Raw genomic sequence first — 22433 nt, forward strand, 5'->3', positions numbered from 1 at the left:
ATTGATGATCTTACTAGTATTTGCTAATTATTTAATAATTATTTAACATTACAGAAGATTTTAAGATTTATTTTCCTGTATGATGTGGTCCCAATTTGGACTGGAATGCCCTTGCTGGGTGAGACTACCTAATCATTGCCAACAATGCATTTCTTGTAAGAAGTTGAATTCTGAGTCATGTAGAACAGGGGTCACCACCCCACGGCTGCAGCCCATTACTGGGCTGTGGCCTATTCAGGACCGGCCCATAAGAGCAGCAGCCCTGAACGTGTGCACATGCACGTGCAGCTCAACTTCTGCAAGTTGAGCTGCGCATGGATGTGCATACAAGCTGGCCCGCCACTCACACAAGTTGGTACCTGCTGGAATAGAGAATAAAACTAATGTTTACACATGCCTTATTTGCAAATGGTCAAACTGTTTAGGACTGCTTCTACTGGTAGTTTTAAAGTTTGTAACACCAATTTTTCGGTATTTCATAAATTGAGCAACCATTTTATTATTTGCAAGTGGTAAGTATCTTTGGGCTTTCTAATAAATAGTCAATTCTATCAGAATAAAGTTATTTTGTATAAAACCTTTTGACCTGCATAATACTTGTAACTTTACCTGATCATTCCTAGGAAACATTGTTCAACATGATGCAATGCTATTCGAAGTTTTATTTCTTACAAAAGCTATGTATATGTAGGATTGTTTTTCCTTAGTTGAACAGAAAATAAATTCAGGTACCATTAAAAGTCAACCATAACAGCAGGAGTTTAGTAAATTACTAACATCCTGTTGTTAATGGCTGACTTTGTATGTTGCAAGGCAAACACTGAATCCATTTCGGTTGCAAAACTGAGGTGACATGGATCATGAAATTAAAGATTCAAATATTCAATAGCTAAGTGTATGGCAATCTGTAGATATCTTGTTGCTAACTATTGCAAATAGAATTACCTAAGCACATAGTTTTTAAAGGACTTTGACCAGTATATGAAATGCAGATGACATTGTAAAATGTTCTAAATCACAAAAATTAGACAGTAGTATGGAAGCAGTGGACCTAAATTCACCATGAGTAATTAATCATGAGGTATTTACAGGAGAAATACATAGGTCTGGAATGACTTTCAGTCTCAAATTTGTTATAAAAAACCATCTGGCTTAAAACAAAGTCCCAATAGCTTATTTTCCAGAAATCAAACATTAGCAGGAAATGAGGGCAATATAAAACTAATGTTATACAGATCTAATTATTTCAGTATTTTGACGTTGGTTCTATCTTGGCTGTTGAGTAGTAAATTTGAAAGCAGAATCTAGAGCAAGTGATGTCTTCCTTTTTTTATATGCATAAACACACACAGACGCGCACACACTCATATAATGCAAAAATGCCTGAAGGCCAAGGATGTTCCTTTCAGCTGAGTGAGCCAGAGAGTTGGCCTTTGAAATCTTGTTGTGTTCATAGTTACAATTGAATAAATGGCTGTAATTATTTTTTGTACATCAACGCTAAGATGTATGAAAGTGACTAGGGACATTTATTTGCTTATTTAACCAATCTTATACCTCTCCAATTATAGACTTTGAAAGACACTTTAAAAAATGTAGAATTATATCAGTAATAGAGCATAGCATTCTAGGATGAAAAAAGTTACACTTTAAATCATAGCAACAGAATAAATATGTAGCAGCTATCATATTTAAAAATCTACCCACTGATAGAGAGTCAGTCTTCACCAGATGAACAATGTCTACCCAGGAATGCAAAATCCCAATCACACGGTGATTTGTATCTCAAACCAGCCTTAATGAATATTAACCTGTTAAGAAAGTTTGCATTATGATAGATTAATTAGCCATATACACTTTTGTGCTTTCTTGTCATTAATTCTTTAACTCCTATAGTTTTAATTTTTGTTGATTTTTAGCTTTTAAAATGTTTTAACCTTATGTATTTTATATTTTTTAACTTTTAAAATTCCTAATTGTGTTATTTTTCTTATGCTGGTCTATGACATTAATAAGATTTAATGGACTGATTGATTGATACTTTGAATCAGGGGTGGCTGCCCGGTGTTCACAGGGGTTCAGGAGAACCTCTAGCTAAGATTCTGTGCAGTTTGGAGAGCCCCCAAATCCCACTCCTGGCTGGCCCCTCCTGCCCCTACCAGGAGTCCACGTGTGGCCCGTTTTGGATGCTGGTAAGTGCAAGGCGCACATGGAGGCTTGGGGAGGGTGAAAAACAGGCCTATCGGAAGGCCAGAAGCAGGCCCATTTGCAGCCTTCAGAAGGCCTCCAGAGCCATTTTCACCCTCCTGGAGGCTCAAGGAAAACCTCCAGAGCCCAGGGAGAGCAAAAAGCCCCCCCCCCATCGTGGTGCAGGAGGCCGACTAGGCCACGCCCACCATGCCCACGCTCACCCAGCAGAGAACCCCTTGCTAAAATTTTTGAAACCTACCCCTGCTTTGAATTGTACTTAAAAATTACTGGCAACAATGGAGCACCTGGAGTATACAGTATGAATTCTGGTGAATTATTCTTGCTCATCAGCAAGTTACATTTATTGGAGTTTTCAAATTCCGACCCAAGTGAAACACAAGATTGTCTCCTCCGTGGCAGCTGAAAGAAACCAGGAGGGAGAAGAATCCAACCCTTAGGAGACTGAGCTCATACTATTACTGAGCTCATACTATGTATTATTACTATTACTATTACATGATTACTGCCAACTTGTCAAATTTGAAAGTTTTGCAGAGTCCCATATGCAAGATGTTGGCCCATGTTTCTCATTGGTGCCTGCCTATATGTGTGTCTAGTTCTAAGTGAATATGAACAAATTTATCCACAAAACCTTTTGTAAACTTGCTCATACAATATAAACTTATATAAAGACTGCATAAATTTGCTGTTCATTCCTCATCAATGACTGGATCACCTTAAATAGTGCCATAATTCAATATTTATTTATTTTATTTATTTATTTTGTCACAACAGTAGATATAAGCATAAGCATGAAAATAACTATATAATATATAAGCATATATATAAGCATAAGTATATAATAACTATATTAGTTGGATATAATGAAAGGAAACAATAGGACAGGAACGGTAGGCACGTTTGTGCTCTTATGCACGCCCCTTACAGACCTCTTAGGAATGGGGTGAGGTCAATAGTAGACAGTTTTTGGTTAAAACTTTGGGGATTTTGAGAAAAGACCACAGAGTTAGGTAGTGTGTTCCAAGTATTAATAAATCTGTTACAGAAGTCATATTTTCTGCAATCAAGATTGAAGCGGTTAATATTAAGTTTAAATCTATTGTTTGCTCTTGTATTGTTGTGATTGAAGCTGAAGTAGTCCTTAACAGGAAGGACATTGCAATAGATGATTCTATGAGTTAAACTTTTATTGCATGGTTTTATATTTTATATTTATATTTATATTTTATATTGCATGGTTTTAGTAAGAACAGAGAAGTACTGATATTCACCATCCATATTATCACAGTGTACATTCAGAACTTGGATTTTACCCATTCAGTCATTGGTAAATAGGTATTTATTATGTTGGTTTATCTGCCAAAATTCCTTTGGGTATCCTAAATCTGAGGCCAGAGAGAAACTATTTGGCTTATTCTACTAGCACCTTTGCCTATTTAATATTTCAGAGATCAACCAGGTATACCTAGAATTTCTCATCAGATTAAAAATTCCCCAAGCATGACTGGAAAACAATTTGTTTCAAAACACCTTTCTCCTTGTGAAGTTCACAATCACCATCAGCTGTCCAAATTCAATCAAGACTTAAAAATATAAATCCTGTCAGAAAGAATTCGTTTGGACATCTGAATATGACATTTTTCATTTATCCAGGCCAGCACTATTTTGGAACAAGCTCAGTGAAAATGATGGTCTTTTGATCTATCATCAAGGGTTGTTAGAAAACACTGCTAGATGACGCGGTTATAACACCCTGGAAGTATCAAACAGACTCAAGTCAACTGTTCAAACATTATTCTGTTATAATGCCCCAAAAAGCTTTTCCACCGTTATCTCTGCAAGAATAACAAGGACTATTCTTACAGTAGATTTCCTTAAGCACAAAGAATTCAGTAAGTTCACACATAAAAGCTACTACCAACCTCAAAATTGGAAGGGTGATCAGGGTTAAAATATAACAACCACTTTCTCCTCAACAGCTGCATTCTAAAATAGTAAGATAGTGCATATATTGGAGTGGGATTATGGTACATTATATTATACCATAACATAAGGCTTAATAAATTGGTATTTTTGTATTTGAATTTATTAGCCACCCAGCTTAAATGGACCTTAATATATAGCTTGTTAATTACTACATTGTGCATTATATCTTATTTTACTTTGTTCAAATATTTATTTTTATGAATCAATTTATTTCTGCTCTCTAATGAATTTTATCTCATGATTTTTTTTCTGTGTATGTGCACTAATCTATTCACTATTCACCACAACAGGTAGAAACCAAGGTCCATTAGCTTATCTATCATATGTCAGCTGCTACCCTGAAATACCCTGTATAATAGATGTTAGAAGATGTTAAAAGATGTTGAGACTCTAGAAAGAGTGCAGAGAAGAGCAACAAAGATGAATAGGGGACTGGAGACTAAAACATATGAAGAACGGTTGCAGGAACTCGGTATGTCTAGTTTAATGAAAAGAAGGACTAGGGGAGACATGATAGTAGTGTTCCAATATCTCAGGGGTTGCCACAAAGAAGAGGGAGTCAAACTATTCTCCAAAGCACCTGAGGGTAGAACAAGAAGCAGGTGGAAACTAATCAAGGAGAGAAGCAACTTAGAACTAAAGAGAAATTTCCTGACAGTTAGAACAATCAATAAGTGGAACAACTTGCCTGCAGAAGTTGTGAATGCACCAACACTGGAAATTTTTAAGAAAATGTTGGATAGCCATTTGTCTGAAATGGTGTAGGGTTTCCTGCCTCGGCAGGGGGTTGGACTAGAAGACCTCCAAGATCGTTTCCAACTCTGTTATGTTATGTTATGTTAATATGCAACTTATTGCTTTGGGTAGTGAGATGGGTGGCATATAAATTTAATAACCAAATAAAAAATAAATAAAAATCCATAGAATACCATGGTTCTTGATAATCATCAAAAAGTGGAGCTAGAAGAGACGTATTATTAGTACTTAACCTATAGTATCCGAATGTAACAAATAGATGCTGGATTCTTTTAGTCTTACTGAAATACTAAAAATATTAAAGATTTGTTAGAGGCTCAGTTTTTTAATAAACTCTGAGTTATCAATCAATCTGTTATTTGCACTGTCTCCATACTGTATGTCTACTAAACAGAAGACACTGCCCCATGGGAAATGTTCCGAATGGCTGCCTTTGGCTCTATACAAAATGAAAAAACAATGACAAAATATTAGCAATTTATCATTAAAGAATTCTTTAAGGGGGGCCCATGTGTACTGAATGCCATTTTGAATAAATCATTGCAATTATGTGTTTAATTTTTATTCAAGTATATTAAAACATGGAATGAAAGACCATAAGCAGTATATATTTCAGGTTCCTTTTTTAAAAAAAAACATGCACATATCTATGGCATGTGGCTAGATAGAATAGGTGCACAATATTTGCCTAAGAACCTTCCATCTTTGAATAGCTAGCTTCTAGCTTCTGTAGTTGTTGCCATGGAAGCTATAAAGGAATTCAAATAAACAGCTATGTGCTAAAATCTTGTTTCTAGTGTTTTGTTTAAACTGATTACGGATCATAAATATTGTTTCAATGTTTTCTGTTCTAGAAAAATAAAAATCAAGTTGATTGACCATATTCATTGGAAATTTTAATTTTTTAAAAATCATTTTTCTCAGACACTAATACCCACAGTATACCGGATGCAGGGAGACAACCTCTAAGAGAAGTAGATTTCAGCCTTTGAAAAATAAAAATAAATCAGTGCACAGTACAGAAGACTTGACAGGAAAATGAGGTCACCTACTGAATTTTTCATGTATTCAAGTCCAGGGGAATCTGAGATTTATATAAAACAGTGAGCTCATTATTTGCATCAGAACTCAATAACAAGGGGGAAAGATAACGTGGGAAGAAATGTTGACTATCCAAATGTCCAAAGTAGCATGATGGAATCTGTTCTTTTTTTGTTATACGTACTGTGAAGAATTTACACTGAAAGTAAAAGGTATTCTAGGGTGTATATTTATTCAAATGCAAGCTTCCAACTATGCAACTGTGCTTAGCTTTTCAGCCTAAACAGTTTGTGTTCTGATGACATTAAAAGGATGGACCCTGAGAGAGATGAAAATGTCAGCATTCTTATCTAGTTTTATTGGTGACGAACAATACCTCTTGGCTGTTTGCAAGTAACTGGGTAAATAAGTTTCCTCTCTGCTGGAGAAAAAAATCTTCAGACAGGCAAAAATTAACATTAAAAAGTACTCTTTCTGTAAGCTTGTTTTATAAAAAGGATATTTAAAACAACTTTCTGTCTGACATGGTGCCGATCCAAAAAGACTTCCATAGAAAGGCTATATTATTCCTGAATAAAGCCTGAGCTTTTCCAAGAGATTCTTGACTTAACATCCTCAAAGAAAAGGACAATCAAAGCTATGTACTGCACCATCAATGCCCCTTCATAGTGATTTGCACACAAAGCTTGTCTTACATTAGGGAAAATAATGACCCAATCTCAAAAAGTTAATATTTTTTAGGAGTTTAACTTACTTTCCAGAGACATATGATCAATGTAGCATAACAAATGGTTAAATTCATTCATTATATATCAACTGAGGCTTACATGGTATAATTTACTGTCCTGTCCAAGAAAGCATAATCTCTTGGGCAAGTCCTGAAAAATCCATATTATCTCCATTTGCTTATTAAGTGCAGTTCAGCAAATAACAGCTGCGATTTGGCAAGGATTTGGAAAGTTATAATGCTTTAGAATTTGAAGCTTTCTGCTCTGCATTGCAGACCTATTGGTTTAGGATGAGATGCTGAAAATTCTAGTTTTTCCTAACGTATTATTTAGGAAAGGAAGTATTATTATTATTTTTTCATTTTCTGCTCATCTTTTCAGAACTAACAGATGCTACTCTACTCATCCTCCATATTTCCAGATTTTACATCATTGCTGTAGGTGCAGGATTGTCTTTAGTTCAATAAAATTCCACTGTTGTCTGTGATTCTGAGAGTATTTTAAACAGCTAAGTTCTTGGGCGCTATGACAACGGCTGCAGCATAAGAGCATTGCACAAAATAAGTCTGACAGCAGCGGAAGTGTGCGCAGAGAAGCTGGTTGCAGCTGATTGAGTTGAATAGGACTCCTTCTCTGGCTATGAGGGAATAGGAGTGCCTCTTTAATAGCTCTTAGCAACGCCCCTGCTTTGACCCTACTCCACTGTGAGGGAAATCAAATCAATACAACCTCCTCCGAACCACAATGCTTCCACAGCAGCAGGACCACGACCAGCAGAGCATCACAGCTGCCTTTGTCTCTTCTTAAATTTGACCAAGATTTCTTCCTTTGATTTGGATTCGGATTTTGGATATAGTTAATTGCTGAAAAATCTTCACGTGCCTCGCCGATCTTCTAAATTGTTCTGTAGGAATGCTTTTTACACTTCTGGCTTTGGTGGTTTGCTGTAGTGCATTAAAGAGAGAACTTTGAATTTGCAACGTTAATTTGAAATATAATCAGCAACTTCTAATGCTGATGGTAATTGTATGTGGAAATTTAAAATATGTACTGTAATAGCAAAAATTCACACACTCTTACGATCGTGAGAGCTTGTTTTGGAACATATTTTTTAAAAAGGCTCACTCACCTTTTTAAAGATGTTTTGATGTTATCTTTATCTTTAATAAGGTGTTTAATAATAGTTGATAGGTAATTCGTGGCTTTTAAAAGTTAATGTGTTTTTTTTCTCCTTCCTTCCTAGAGATGGCCAATAGAGGACCAAGCTATGGCTTAAGCCGAGAAGTTCAAGAAAAGATTGAACAGAAATATGATTTAGAACTGGAAAGTCGTTTAGTGGATTGGATTATTATACAATGTGGTGAAAATATAGAGCACCCCCCTCCTGGAAAACAACATTTTCAGAAATGGCTAATGGACGGAATAGTAAGTAATAATCTGATATTACATCTATAAATGTAACATTGTTGAATAATATCATTTGCTCCTAAATTTGTACCATTTCAAAAATATATCAAATAATCAGTTAACTTTGGCATGCATTCCTGACCTCATTAAGTAGCATTTCCTATAAAATCAATAAGTAACAAAGTACTGTTCTGAGATTACAAAGTATATTTGATTTGTTTAATTTAAGAGCAATTATTATCTGTAAACTGCCTTTCTCTAGACTCCAATAAAATAATTCAAACATTGAAGGTGATTGCTCTTATGAGCAGAAGATAGTCTATAAAACAGTGTATAGAGCTGTACAGAGACAGATGGAACAATGGTTATGCAATATGAGGAATATAAATTACAATTTGTGACAGTTAATTACAGATCCTTTAAAACCATGAGCTTTTCTCTGATAGTATTATCTTCCTTAAAAATGGGTTAGATATGTTTTATTAGTTTATGAAATGCCACAATTATATTGTTTTTCCAAGGAATAAGCAATTCTAAGTCTTTAAGTCATAATGTATTCATTTACTGAAAGAGTGGCACAAAAGTGCTTTCATTTACATGGAAGACTTGGCAAAATTATTAAATGTAGTGATTGTGTTTTTATCAGCTTACTACTTGATACTACTTACTCTTGAGCTCAAGCTGTGTTTTGCTCTCTCATGTGACTATCAATTGTTATATAATCTGAAGTGAATAATTTGATTTTGCCTGCTTCATTAAAGCCATGTACGTTTTATCTGTGGAAAGGGAAGCTTTGCCAAGCATTTTAAATGTATATGGCTCAAATGCATCCATAATACATGCTGTCAGTAGCATATACTTATATACTTATGTTTGTATTATGTATTTCATTTGAGGAGCAGAGAGCCAGGGGACCCTTTCTAAATGGCATTAGAATATCTGTGTTATAAATAGAGTAATATACACATACCGTGTTGCCTTTAGTTGGTGGAATTAATTGATTTTGTCTCTTTCAATTCTGCTTTTAATGGTCAATCTCCCAGCTGCTCTGCAAGTTAATAAACAATCTTCATCCCAAGGGAAAAGAACCTATTGCAAGGATCACAGACTCAAAGATGGCTTTCAAACAAATGGAACAAATTTCTCAGTTCTTGAAAGCTGCAGAAATCTATGGAGTACGAACAACAGATATCTTCCAGACAGTAGATTTATGGGAAGGTAGAGACTTATTTATATATAAGAGTAGTTTTTTGGTTTTTTTTTTTATTGTAACACTGTTTAACCTGCTATTCACTATATATTTCTTTATGGGCAAAATTCCCAAATGCCATTACAATTATTTCTAACTTGCATTGCCTTTAAGCACTCTTCTCTCCAGTAATGCCTTATATTCTCTTGAAATTTATATTAATGCAAGGCTTAATGAAATATTTTGTACCTATATCCAAGTGAAAGATATGGGTTTATTTTTACAGAAGCACATCAAAACTCAGCAAATAGAAGTTATATTACAGCAGATATTTCAGCAAAATAACAAGTTATCATTTTAAGGATGGTGAAATATAATTAGTTTTCATTTAAATGTAAGCATAAACCAGTTCACATTTTCTATATTTAGTTTGGAACACAGTTAGTATGTATATCAATACTTGCTGAATTTCAGTACCTAATTTTAACCTGTATGTATGGAAAACATGCACAGAAATTAAAAAATGTACATATTAGGAGAAAGTCCAAACAGAAATTAATTAGTGGAACTCATTACCAAAATCAATGCATTAAGAAAGATACATATAGAAAGAGTATACTCAGAGAAATATACAGCTATTTGTTAAAATCCTTGTGAAATTTGGTTGGAAACATTCATAGTATAGGATTGATTCAGATTGATTCAGTTTCAGATTGGGAAAACATACTTGAGAAGTTCACTCATTGATTGTAGTACATGAAATTAATTATCCCATAAACAATAGCCACTCTCTTGAATGAAACAAAACTCAGGACAAATAGGTCTGAAACCTGACGATATTAATGTCGTCAGAATAGTTTAGACCAGAGGTGGGTTTCAGCAGGTTCTGACCAGTTCTGGAGAACAGGTAGTAGAAATTTTGAGTAGTTCGGAGAACCTATAGTAAAAATTCTGACTGCCCCCGCCTCCATCTATACTCTGCCTCACAAGTCCCAGCTGATTGGGAGGAAATGGGGATTTTACAGTAACCTTCCCCTGCCACACCCACCAAACCATATCACACCCACCAAGCCACACCCAGATCCAGTAGTAAAAAATTTTGAAACACACCACTGATTTAGACTGAGTTTATACTGGGTGAAGCTTCAAATTTGTATGTTGTCATTTCACCCCTGGAAATGGACCTTATGCAAGTAGTGTAGTAACTTTATGATTTATGCAAATCCTACAAAAATGTGTTTTGAAACCCAGCAGAGCAGGTAGAAGACAACTCTTTTTAAATTGAAAAAGCAGGTTAATCTTTTAACAAACTCTCAAGAATGTTTTAGAAGTTGTTCCTGACTATCCCAATGAGAATGTACAGCATATGCACAGTCACTGCTCCACATTTTTTTCAGTAAAAAGGTGAAGTAACTTTATATGCCCCCCCTTTTTTTATTCTCTGAAATAAAGAACATTTCTTGTCTGTCTCTTAGCATTAGGAAAGACTTGGTTTAATGGAAATAAAATAGTAATATCTACTCTGATATTCTGATAATTTAGTCCAGTGCCTAAATTCAGGCCTTTTTTTCAACAGCTCTCTTCCTAGTATTAGAAGAATCTATATAATATTGTCCTTGAAATGATGAATTTGATATTTCCTTATATGTATCCTTTATGAGTACTCTTATGTGTATATGAGTCAAAATAAATTCTTGTACTCTCCATTTAAACAATTGTCCATTCTTATTATTATATTTGTTTTTCCTCTCCTCCTCCATTTCCTAGTCTTGTGCAGCAACTGTAGGAGTTCTGCTTTCCCTTTTATATTTATTTTGTGCTTTAAATTAAATTATAAGCCTGAAGGCTTGCCTAATCCATTTACAGGGACTTTTGTATCTAAAGAACATTTTTTAGATGTGAATTGATAATGATAGCCAGGAAGCAATGAAAGAACTCCTGCTAAAAGCCCTGCTGGATGTGGCTACTGCTCTGAGGAGAAAAGGATAAAGCAATCTTTGCTTTCTGTTACTAATCACGTCTCAGATGTTTCCAAGAAAAAGTTAGGCAGGATAAGTGCCATATCAAAACTGTCAAGTAATATAGAGAGAAGATTCTGGATTTTGACCAAGAGAAATGATCTTTACAATTCAAACGGCATTCCGTTGAAGCTTGGATCAGAAATTGGATGAAGGTATTGAAGCCTTCCCAATTCTGATAATGTCCAGTTACTTACAGCTGTATTCCCAGAAGAGGAATTCTAGGAACTGTACTGCCCTCACAACTGGAAGGCACCAAGTTGGAGAAGGTTTACGTATACCATGACCCCGGGTTACACTGAGATTACCAACTTGGATAGCCATGTATAAATCTCATACTTTAGATCTGTATTATGTTTAGGTTTGGAATAGAAACAGAGAAACCCAAGCTCTAGTGACATTGACTAGAATATCAGTGTTGTTGTGAAGAAAAAAAATGATTAGTACACTTAAGCACATACTCAAGCATACTTTTGCTTGAGCAAAAATTGGCAAACATGTTCATGTTCATATTATGTCTTTTCAATGCAAATAATGAATAATTAAATGCGGATGACAGGGCACAATAGTATGTATCTCAGTAATCCTTCATGCTCATTAAGACACCAAACTTGTCCCCAAACTGGGAAGCAGGATTTTATATTGTGATTGTCCCACCAAAGGAATGAAAATGATTCTTGTTTATCAAGTCATAGATGGCTTTTTTTGAATTATTAAAACAGTTCTATACAGATCAGCATGCCGTAAAATTACAGAAGGTGTATGCGTGTGGGAGGGAAACTAGCATACAAAATCGAGTTATTATGTAATACTTTATAAATATTATTTCTACATTAAAAAACAATAAACCTTTAGTTTGCCATGGGGCTGCCTCATCCCTTGAGAGCCCCTCTGGCCTGTAATAATCCAATGTGAAACGCCCATCTTAGATTCCCTGCCTTTTGTTGTTAAATTGTCATTATTCTATAATTTTGAAATGTTTAACCCTAATTTAATTTTTCAATTCTAATGTTAATTTTTATATCTTGTTTTATTTATTGGTTATATTATATAATGCACAATGCCCAGAGCCACTCTTTAAGGGAAAGGAAGGTTTAGAAATTTGAAAAATAAATAAATAAATCTCATAAAAAGAGATGCAACAGAGGTACTTAGAAATAGTACATCAAAATAACAAATTAAGTATTTGAACAGAATATCTATTAGACCTGAGAAGCCTATCATTGTCTTTATTAATAGAACTTTAAAAGATGCCATATTTCATTTTAAAAAGATTCTGTTCAGCATTGGGTACATCTTATTTATGTTTTATTTGTTCTATAGATGTTATATGCAATACTTCTAATTACTCACTTTATTTCAAAATTATTTATTTTAGGGCATAAGACTAAGGACCTGTAGAATGTTAACCTTCTCCTTCCGGCTTGCCCTTAACCAAACATTTCTGCTTCAGTCTTTCCATTATTAGAATATCACATTATCATAAATTGCTGGCCTCAGATTTCCTTTTCCAAACCTGGAGCCTTTTGTTTTAATTATTACTTAAAATGGTGTGGCCTGAGATCTATGCTCCTGGGATCAATATCTTTCAATAGACTTAAAGTTACTTTAAAAGTTAATGGGAACAAAAAGGGGAAAAATGACTTCTAAATCCTCTCATTGCCTTATGGATGCTATAATTGCATTTTTACTTCACCCATGCAGCCCTCAATAGCTACAAACAGTAATTTTAAAAATGTGGCTTTTAAAAGCAACTTTTAAAAGATGATATTGTCATGGAATTAACAGATGTTCCTTATTACAATGAGCCAAGGTTCTATGACTCACAATCCCCCTTTAATATTTTCTGTGGCTTTAGTCAATTTAATCACTCTGTCTTTGTTAAATAAAGATAGTAGAATTAACTCATGCAGCTGCTTGTGAACAAAATAAGGACTGCCCTGAAAACAGTGCTGGGCAACTTTCGCAGTGATGCTACTGTTAGCATAGGCCATGAGAACGTAACATCTGCAGATTCTTTTCTGTGATTTTTCATGTTGTCTTGTCACCTAGAGTTTGGTAGATGGTGTACTTTGGAGTATAGAGGGGGATTTAACTCATTGGTGTTCAGTATTTGGCTGCTGAGGTAAAGATTAGCTTTACATATCTAAAGCTTCCTTCAGCAATTCTCTGAGTGTAAGTCATAAATGCAAAGAGTGGTGGGGTTGAGAAAGAAAATGAAAATAGTGCTATAGTCCATTATATTGCCTTCTATCTGCAAAGGATGACTTATCTGGAAAGGAAAACTTCCTGCATCTGTAAAGATGTTTCACATAATTTAAATCTCTGGAACTACAGGAGGCTGTCCTCTAGAGCAGGAGTATCAAACTTGTGGCCCGCAGGCCAGATGCATCATGCACTGGCCGCCCTCACCCCCAATTTAGCGAAGGGGGAAAAAGTCACGATACGTCGCATGAATACAAGACGACACTAGTTTGACACTCCTGCACTAGAGTGTCTATGGAGATCCTCAGTCATTCAGGTCATGGTTGGCCCAAAGGTGCTTTTTCAATAAGCAACTGGACTTTCTGGTTGACTGAAAATCTCCGTAGACTTTTAGCTATGCACTTTGGGATGAATATCCTTCATACTCTGTATGGGAGTATGAACGGATACCAGGAAGTCCAGTTGTCTCTTGAAAAAGTACCTTTGGGACAGTGGTGAAATTTGAACCGGTTTGCTACTGGTTCGCTAGCCAGGCATGCGCGCTGCACATCAAGTGCGTGCTGTGCATGTGCATACACACAGAATATGTGCTGCGCGCATGCGGATGCACTGTACGTGCCAAAAGGAAGCTTGAGAAGGTAAGTAGAACAGCGAGTAGGGGGAATCAGCTGTGCCATGCGGTTTAGCTTCACTAGAAAGCAGGAAATCCTGCTTTCTAGCAAAGCTAAACCGTGTGGCACAGCTGATCGTCGGATCATAGCTTTTTTAAACTACCAGTTCACCTGAACCAGTAGCACTTTTTTTTACTACTGGTTCAACCAAACCGGTAGTTTTTATCACTACTGGTTCACCGGAACCATTTCACCCTTGCTTTGGGATGTCCTCTAGAGTGATTCTCTATACCACTGTTTCCGATCTGGACATTCTCCAGATGTGTGGACTTCCAAAACTCCTCAGCTAGCATGAGAAGCCATGGGGGGGGGGGGATTTGAAGAAGGTTTAAAAGAGCTAGTAGGAGACTGAAAGAAAAAACAAAGTGCTTGACATAAGAAGGGACAAGCTAGAATGACCAAAAGCCTGATATCTATAATGGAGGAAGTCCAGTGAGTTATAAAAGACATAGATAGAAAAAAGCCTGAACATGAGTGGGCTGTATTCCTTCATGATATCATGTTTTGGAGCATACATGCAGCTTATGCTGGTGAAACTTGCAGCAAACCATTGATATATTTCTGGGCATTATATTTTACTTCATTTGTTTGTAGTTAGAATAGGAAAAAAATCCTAACTCCAGTACTTTCAAATTTGTTCCCCACATAAATTTGCCAAATCCAATTAGAAAGGTATCATTTACTGAAAAGTGTAGCCTCTAATACGATCTCATAGAGATCAAACATATGGTCAGTTTTCCTAAATCTCTAAAACTTTTTATAGTTATGCACTGACAGTCGTGCAGCAGTTTGCAAGCTAAAAGTAGGAAGAGTTCTGTCAAGGAAAATTCCCTTGAGACCAGAATAAAAACAGAAAACATAATGTAATAATAAAAGCTCTGGGGATTTTGAGGTTAAACAAGTGTCTACCTAATGCTGCTGAAGTACAACCAAACAATTTAACAATAACGAATGAATAATTCTTTTTAGGAAAAGACATGGCTGCCGTGCAAAGGACTCTAATGGCTCTAGGCAGTGAAGCTGTTACAAGGGATGATGGATGCTACAAAGGGGATCCCTCCTGGTTTCACAGGTAAGAATATATTTGTTGTTTCCATTTTCAAACATAGACTAAATGTGCATAAAAAACAAATGTGCGTTTGTTTAATGAAAAACAAATCCTAGACAGAAGAAAATGTATTTTTTAAAGCAAGACACCTTAATTTTGGCCCTTTTCAGCTGTTAACTAAAGAGCTAATGATCTCTTTAGAATAGATATTCAGAAATGTTCCATTTATAATAATGAATTATGTTGATGAAGAATGGTCTACCCAGGAGTGCATAAATTCCCTCGCTTATTGACCTAGAGCAAGCGTATCCCACTATTTTCAGCAGGAAATATGTAAACCTTTAGTATAAATTCTAATAGTATACACAGCTTTTAAAAAAGGGAAAAGAACATAAGTATCCCAAATCCTTCCTATTCCAAGTATGTGATTTTTATCTTTTTAAAAAGGTAAAGGAATCCCTTCAGTTTTGATTCCACTAGTCATTGCTGACTCTAGGGGGCAGTGCTCATCTCCATTTCAAGGCCAGCATAATATCACAGAGTGCTGTTACCTTATCACCAGTGGTACCTATTTATCTACGCGTGTTTACTTGCTTTCAAACTGCTAGGTTGGCAGCAGCTGGGGAGAGAATGGAAGCTCACCTTGTCATGTGGTGCTCATGTCTCGAACCTGGGCTACTAGCTTTCCAGCTGACAAGCCCAGCGTCTTAACCGCTGAGCCATCGAGTTGCCCTCAAGTATGTGATATGGCCCCATATATATATCGAGTTGCCCTCAAGTATGTGATATGGCCCCTGACAATGCAGAACTCATCCCTTCAATCTTCAAAACATTAGGTGGGGCCCCTGCTATCCAATGCCCACCCCAGTATATAATTTGTGTATCAAGAAGTCTTCTCTTGTTTGTGCAGCTAGTAGATAGGATAGTATGTCTTGCTTAACATATTTGAGTCATTCTTTCTAGCAATGATTCAGATATCTGTAGCAGCAATTGTCCAAGCATTAACAGAAATATGAAACATAGTTTGCAATTCATTACTATCTGCTGAGACAGTTCTGAAACTATACTTCTTCAGAATTTTGTTCTACTTCAAGATTGTTGATAAATGAATCTAAGATAGCTGCCTAACAGGTCTGAAGCAATTTTCCCAAACTGATATTTGATACATTTTGTAACATCAACCTCTGGAGAAATAGTGCTTAATCTTGCATACTCTTGTCTTAATAAAGCAGAACATCTACTTAAGTGTTTTTCTGGATGGTAGCCAGATAACATAAAACCATCACTACCAAGAAAGTGGCTGAATGATTTGCTATTTGATAACAATATTTCTACTCTTTCTCAAATATGGCTTATCTGTATGTAGCAAAATACCAGGTTGATTTAGTTTTCTGATATTGAGGTATCGAATGAGGCTATTCCAATACAGGATTGAGTAGTATTCATCCACTATAAATCCTTATTTGGTAATAATTTTGATTTATTGATTTTTTATTATTGTTTTGAATGAGGCCATGGCACCTACTAGGTTCCAAGAGGGAGCTGTATCGTTTGTTGGATGGTGATGAACACTTTCTCTAAAATATCACTGTAATTAATGCTACCTTCAACATGCCATATTGGCTGAGATGCTTTCTTTCTCCTTGTGTTTAATATTTTTGAAGGAAAAGAAATGCAAAGTAATGCAGTTTTTTCAGAGTCCTAACTACTCTTTTTTTCCACAGTGTTTTTTTCACAATGTTCAGGATATAGAGTAGAATTTTAGAAAGCCTTTATATATAAGATATTCATACTTCAAGCCCCTGACCTCCTCCCCCTCGAAGAGATCCCTGGGGTCCTTAAGACTTTCTGGCTCCCATTATCTTATGACACACCTACAGCTTCAGAAGGGGGAATTCCGTGTTAGACACCTCTTCTTATCTTCCAAAACAGCTCATGTTCTCAAAATCAGGACAGTGCTAACCTTATACTGTAGATAAATGCAGGGGCTGTGGCAGTCAGTCTGATAAAAAACATTTGAGAATTTAAAGCAGAACAAGCATGTCACTTTTAAAACAGAATCATTTTCACAGGAAAGCACAGAAGAACCAGCGAGGATTTTCTGAAGAGCAGCTTCGCCAAGGACAGAATGTCATCGGTCTCCAAATGGGAAGTAACAAGGGAGCATCCCAGTCAGGGATGACAGGATACGGAATGCCAAGACAGATCATATAGTTTTAAACCACCTTTAAACTCTCACCCACTTGGTAGCATGGCCTGATTGAAAAACACATAGCTAGTTAATGTTCATGCTGAGATCTGCTTCTAGGTTTTCTCTCTAAGATTATGTATGTGTTTGTGTATGCAAATGTATACACACGCACGCATACACACAATCTTTCAACTGAAATTGTGGGTTTGTGTGCTTGTTGCGTGTTAGTTCACATAGCACGCTGACACCATATGATGTTCATTTTTGAACTATGCAAAGACTATTTTTCTGTATTTATTTGCAATTTGTTATTTTCTGTACCCTTGTCTTATTGAACTGCCTATAACTTCTGAGTCCTTCTCTACTCTATCCTACTTTCATCTTCTAAAAATAAAAATAAAATGGGATGAATAACTGCAAAGATTTAGGCTGGATATCTCTTTTGCAGCATCTCTATGCTCTGAAATAAGTGTTTTAAAAGGAGAGTGAATATGACTTACCATACTTTATAGAAACAATTGAGTTCATTTTAATCCTTGTCAAGGTTATATGAAGACTTACACACATATAGGGACACAATGTTTAGCTGATCAAATGTGATTGGGCAAAAGGTGTCCCAAATAACAATAAGATTGTAACCTAAGAGGCAGGAAGATCCGAAATCCAAGAAAAATCATTCCAGAAAAAGCAGTAGCATCAGAGGAAGAATCTGGACAATCAAAGCAGGACATTGGTGGGAAATATGAGGTTTATTGGTTCCAGTCATGTTCTGCCTTCAACTCTTAAAAGCCTGTCTTTCACATGTAGATAAAGGCCTGATCTATTATACGGTTTTTTTAAAGTATCCTTTTAAACTTTGCTGATTTATGCATAACCCCACTACCATATTTTCTTCTGAATACACTTATCAAATTCTTAGCTTAATCAAGTAATGATTTGGTTATCAATAGCCATTTGGTATCTGCTCACCAATTACATACATACACACACACACACACACACACACACACACACACACACACACACACACACACACACACACACACATATATCAGATGACTTTGGCATGGAAAAAGCAAAACATTTCATTTAAATTATAACCTTCTCAATTATTATGGGCAAGGGATGCTTATCCTACTGTTAGTCTTCAGTCTAAGAGTCTTCAGGTACCTTTCATTTAAAGTTGAAGGAAATTTCAAATATTAAAATGAATAGGATTTTTGCATAATTTATTTCATATTATTTTGCCATTGAATTCACATATTATAGCTTTGTTACAATGAACTAAAAGGATTAACACCTCCCTTCATAAACTAAAATTCACAGCAGATTTAAATCAGAATTAGGCTAATTTATTCAAGGCTTTTAGCTGGAATGGGTTTCTCTAGTTCTTCATTGGTTCTCAAGCCCTTTTTGATACCCTCTGGTTTTCTTCTTATATCAGAAATGCCAAACTTAACTCAGAGGTAGCTACTATTTGAGGATGGAGAAACAAATTGTAATGTATAATGCCCAAATGTTTAACATAGTAGTTCAAAAAAGAAGCACAACTAAATGTGAAAAATGCAGAAAATCCTTACCTTATTTGTATTTGACAAGACTCTATTCCGTGTAATTATCCTAATCTCTGTTATCCTTTGTCTACCCCAAATATTAACTGCATACAATGAAATTTGACTACCCCTGAATTGCATACATTCAGAAAATTATAATAGGATTGTTTAATAAAACCTGCATCAAGCTTGATTAACATAAAGGGTTAACTTTTATAAGAGAAATCGGGTCTTGACTTTGGGGGAAGAGGACTTCAGAATGCTTTACTATGATTATCTCATTTTATGCTTCGCTTTTATGATTGTTTAAGTTGATATTACTTGTTGTTATCAACTTACCTTTTGAGGTAGCTTTACATTGATGCTCAGGTACTCTCATTGTTTTCTCTGGGACTTGACAGGATGATCTCCGCTCCAGCAATACCTTTTTCCCAGCCAAGCTAAGGTATGCAATGTGTTTTGCTTTTTGCATCAAGAGAATGGCTGTTATGGTAACAGGATCAGGATATTTACACTTCCTTCTAATTATTTGTGGTTGCAGGATGCTATCACTTCTTTTTCACTTTCTTTTGTCTGCTTTCAGCTCAGTTCATCTATAATTATAACAGGCAGGAAATATAATGAACAGAAATTCAAGATATACAGTTAGCCAGTACATCCCTTGAATAGGTACTCAGGGACGCAATATTAGATTGGTATGTCATTATCAAATCTGGCTGTTGTTTGATGATGGTTGCTATTGCTGATTTTAAATGAGTGACAAAAATAGCATTAAAATTCTTCATTCTGAGCCTTGTTATACTTTCCCACTCAAAGTAATGTTGGAAAGCAATTATGTAAAGGAGCCCAGAAATCATCCGTCAATCCATCATTGTGAGGTTTTGTGTCTAAATTGTGTCTAAATGTGTATCAAATCTGGCTGGGGACTCTGGAAAAATATTTTATTATCATCAGTATCCTCCTCATCAACAACATCTTCATCATACATTAAAAAAAACCCTTTCAGTGCAACAATATGGTAGAACTTGATAACACCTCAAACTCTGTTAACCGTTCTATTCTTAGTCCTCGTTCTTTCTCTCTCCTGCCTATGTGACTCAAGAGCTAAGCCTATGCAATTTATCACACGCTATTCACCACATACATGATGAAATATGGATGGAGTGCAGAAGCAAACAGGGAAATGTAACGTATTACATGTACCTCCCATGGCCACTGCTGGTTGAGAAGTTAAAAATAATTCCAAAAGCCATACCCTGAGGCTGGAATGAATTCCATGCACATCCAAGTTTTCTCTTCCCTTCCCTTCCCACTCTAACTCTAACCCTAACCCTAACCTCAGCCCTAACTCTAACTCTAATGGCTCAATATAACTTATTCTTGTCAGTTAACAAATTTAATATAATTAACTAGTCTATGGAAATATAAGCAGCTCTTTGATAAACTGTTCACTAAAACGAAACATTTCCCTTTTGTTTACCTTTGCCAATAGAGCCCAAAGTAGCTAGAAATACCTAAACATACTAGACAAGTATTCTCTGCAACAGCCTTATTTTATATGCAACAATCTTATTTGACTAGGAGCTTCATCTTAAAGTAGAGCCAAAAAAAAAAAAAAGATACTCTCGCATTTCTCCCAGGAAGAAGCTTCTTAACTTGTATTCATAGATCCCATCTTTCTCTGAGTAAACTAAGTAAAGAATTCCTCAAACTGGACTCAGCTCCTGGAGAGAACTTGGATAATTTTATGTATTTTTCCAAGCCATATAGAGCTCTTTATCATCGCCTTCTGTGATTTTACCTTTTTTTTTTTTTTTTAGTAATAACTACTTTTAAAACAGGTGGATAATAGCTTTGCTTTGTTTTTTCCTTCAATATCAAAGATAGGAATCTGATTTTCAGGAGAAGAAAACTGACATTCATTTCTCCTTGCCACTTTATCACATTTTGCATTGAGTTAAATCACTTTAATGGTGGAATGTTTCAAGTTGTATTTTGAATTTCCTGTGAATTTAACTTCTATTAGATTATCCTTGTCTATTTAATTAGATACCACATTTTAGGTATGGCCAACCAGAGTTCTGACTAAGCATTTGTAATTTTCAGTAAATATTCCCTTAGAAGAAACTGCTGTGAATAAATTGTTGAAGAATTAGGCTTATTGGTCTTTTAAAATTGTTATCCACTATAAGCTCACTATAGCGAGAAACGTGAGCTAAATTTATTTTTTGGGATGTCTGAAAATAAGCAATTCTTAAATATGTTTTGACTTTAGTTGCATAATTTTAAAGGTTCACTAGATTAATGCCAACAATGCAAGAATACAATAACTAAAAAGTCCAACTCATAGCAGCCAGATGTGTGTGTGTGGCAATGGGCATGCTGGATGAAGTTATGAAATAAATGACAAATATGAGATTTTTATTTTACCAAATATTTTGCAAATCTAGCAAAGTAAATTCAAGTTCAATGTCAGTATTCTGAGTTTTCTTCACAAAAGGAATTTTTCACAACTACAGACTGAACTGCACAAATATAAGAATTGAGACATAAAGGAGGTTTTGAAACTATTTTAAAACTGCCTAGCTTATTAGCAAATGGGACAGTTTTACTTAGAGAATTATTTCACCCACTCTTCCAAATGAATGGATATGGTAATGTTTATGATTAGACATATGGTTTGTGTTCTCACCACAATATGGTTGTTTGGGGCAATAACCTTGCGTCTGTATGAATGCATCATCTGTGACCTTCAGTAATGTTATAAAATAAAGATCTGATCCTATGTTCAAGCAGCAGAAGTAATAGATATAGTTGTGATTAATTTAATGGTATGATATGACCTTTGTTTCTAATTAGATTTGTCTGGCAGGACTCCTTTGCTGGAAACATCTTCCAGATGTTCTTGTAATTTATTAATTGTAATAGAAAGGATAGTAGCAGAAAAAACATTATGTTCCTTGGTTGAGGCCTGTTATATAGCACACTCTTTCTTGGCTGAATGTTTTCTGTGTAAGCTGACCTCTTAGTGCCATGTTTCATAAACAACATGGGTGCACTGGTTGACAATTAAAGCTATCAGGCTCAATCTAAAAATTACACTACTGCAAAGCCTGTCATAATGTATTATTCATGAAATATATGTTTAAAATAAAATTCTAGAATAAGCATACAATATCTGGGCTATAGACATATGGATGATCACTATATGTTGGCAAAGGCTATAGCTTTTTTATATCAATTGGTTGGCATCTAATCAGAAGGAGTCTGGAGGCAACTTTTTCAACTAACAAATTTTATTAAAAGGCATACATTTTCAGTGCACTCTATGCCTCTGATGAATTGAACTTCAGGTCATAGAAGCTTATATCTTTCAATAAAATTAGTTTTAAAAGGTGCTACCTGACTCCTTCTGATGTTTTGCCATAA

General features: G+C 35.4%; 1 protein-coding gene across 1 annotated transcript; it reads left to right on the forward strand.

The window, feature by feature from the left end:
- The first annotated feature begins 7496 nt into the window (after nucleotides 1-7496).
- Nucleotides 7497-17814, forward strand: TAGLN3 (transgelin 3). The gene is made up of 5 exons (XM_058185803.1): nucleotides 7497-7628; nucleotides 7966-8147; nucleotides 9173-9347; nucleotides 15182-15284; nucleotides 17333-17814. Exons 2-5 carry the CDS (start codon nucleotides 7968-7970, stop codon nucleotides 17472-17474), a joined length of 600 nt encoding a protein of 199 aa, XP_058041786.1. The 5' UTR covers nucleotides 7497-7628; nucleotides 7966-7967; the 3' UTR covers nucleotides 17475-17814.
- The last annotated feature ends 4619 nt before the right edge of the window (nucleotides 17815-22433 follow it).

Source organism: Ahaetulla prasina, chromosome 5 (genome assembly GCF_028640845.1).
Source record: "Ahaetulla prasina isolate Xishuangbanna chromosome 5, ASM2864084v1, whole genome shotgun sequence".
NCBI classification, from domain to species: Eukaryota; Metazoa; Chordata; class Lepidosauria; order Squamata; family Colubridae; genus Ahaetulla; species Ahaetulla prasina.

Coding starts and splice junctions, on each gene's coding strand:
- TAGLN3 (XM_058185803.1), top strand. CDS start 7,968: ATGGCCAATAGAGGACCAAGCTATGGCTTAAGCCGAGAAGTTCAAGAA. Junction 8,148..9,172: donor AATGGCTAATGGACGGAATA/GTAAGTAATAAT, acceptor TCAATCTCCCAG/CTGCTCTGCAAGTTAATAAA. Junction 9,348..15,181: donor GACAGTAGATTTATGGGAAG/GTAGAGACTTAT, acceptor AATTCTTTTTAG/GAAAAGACATGGCTGCCGTG.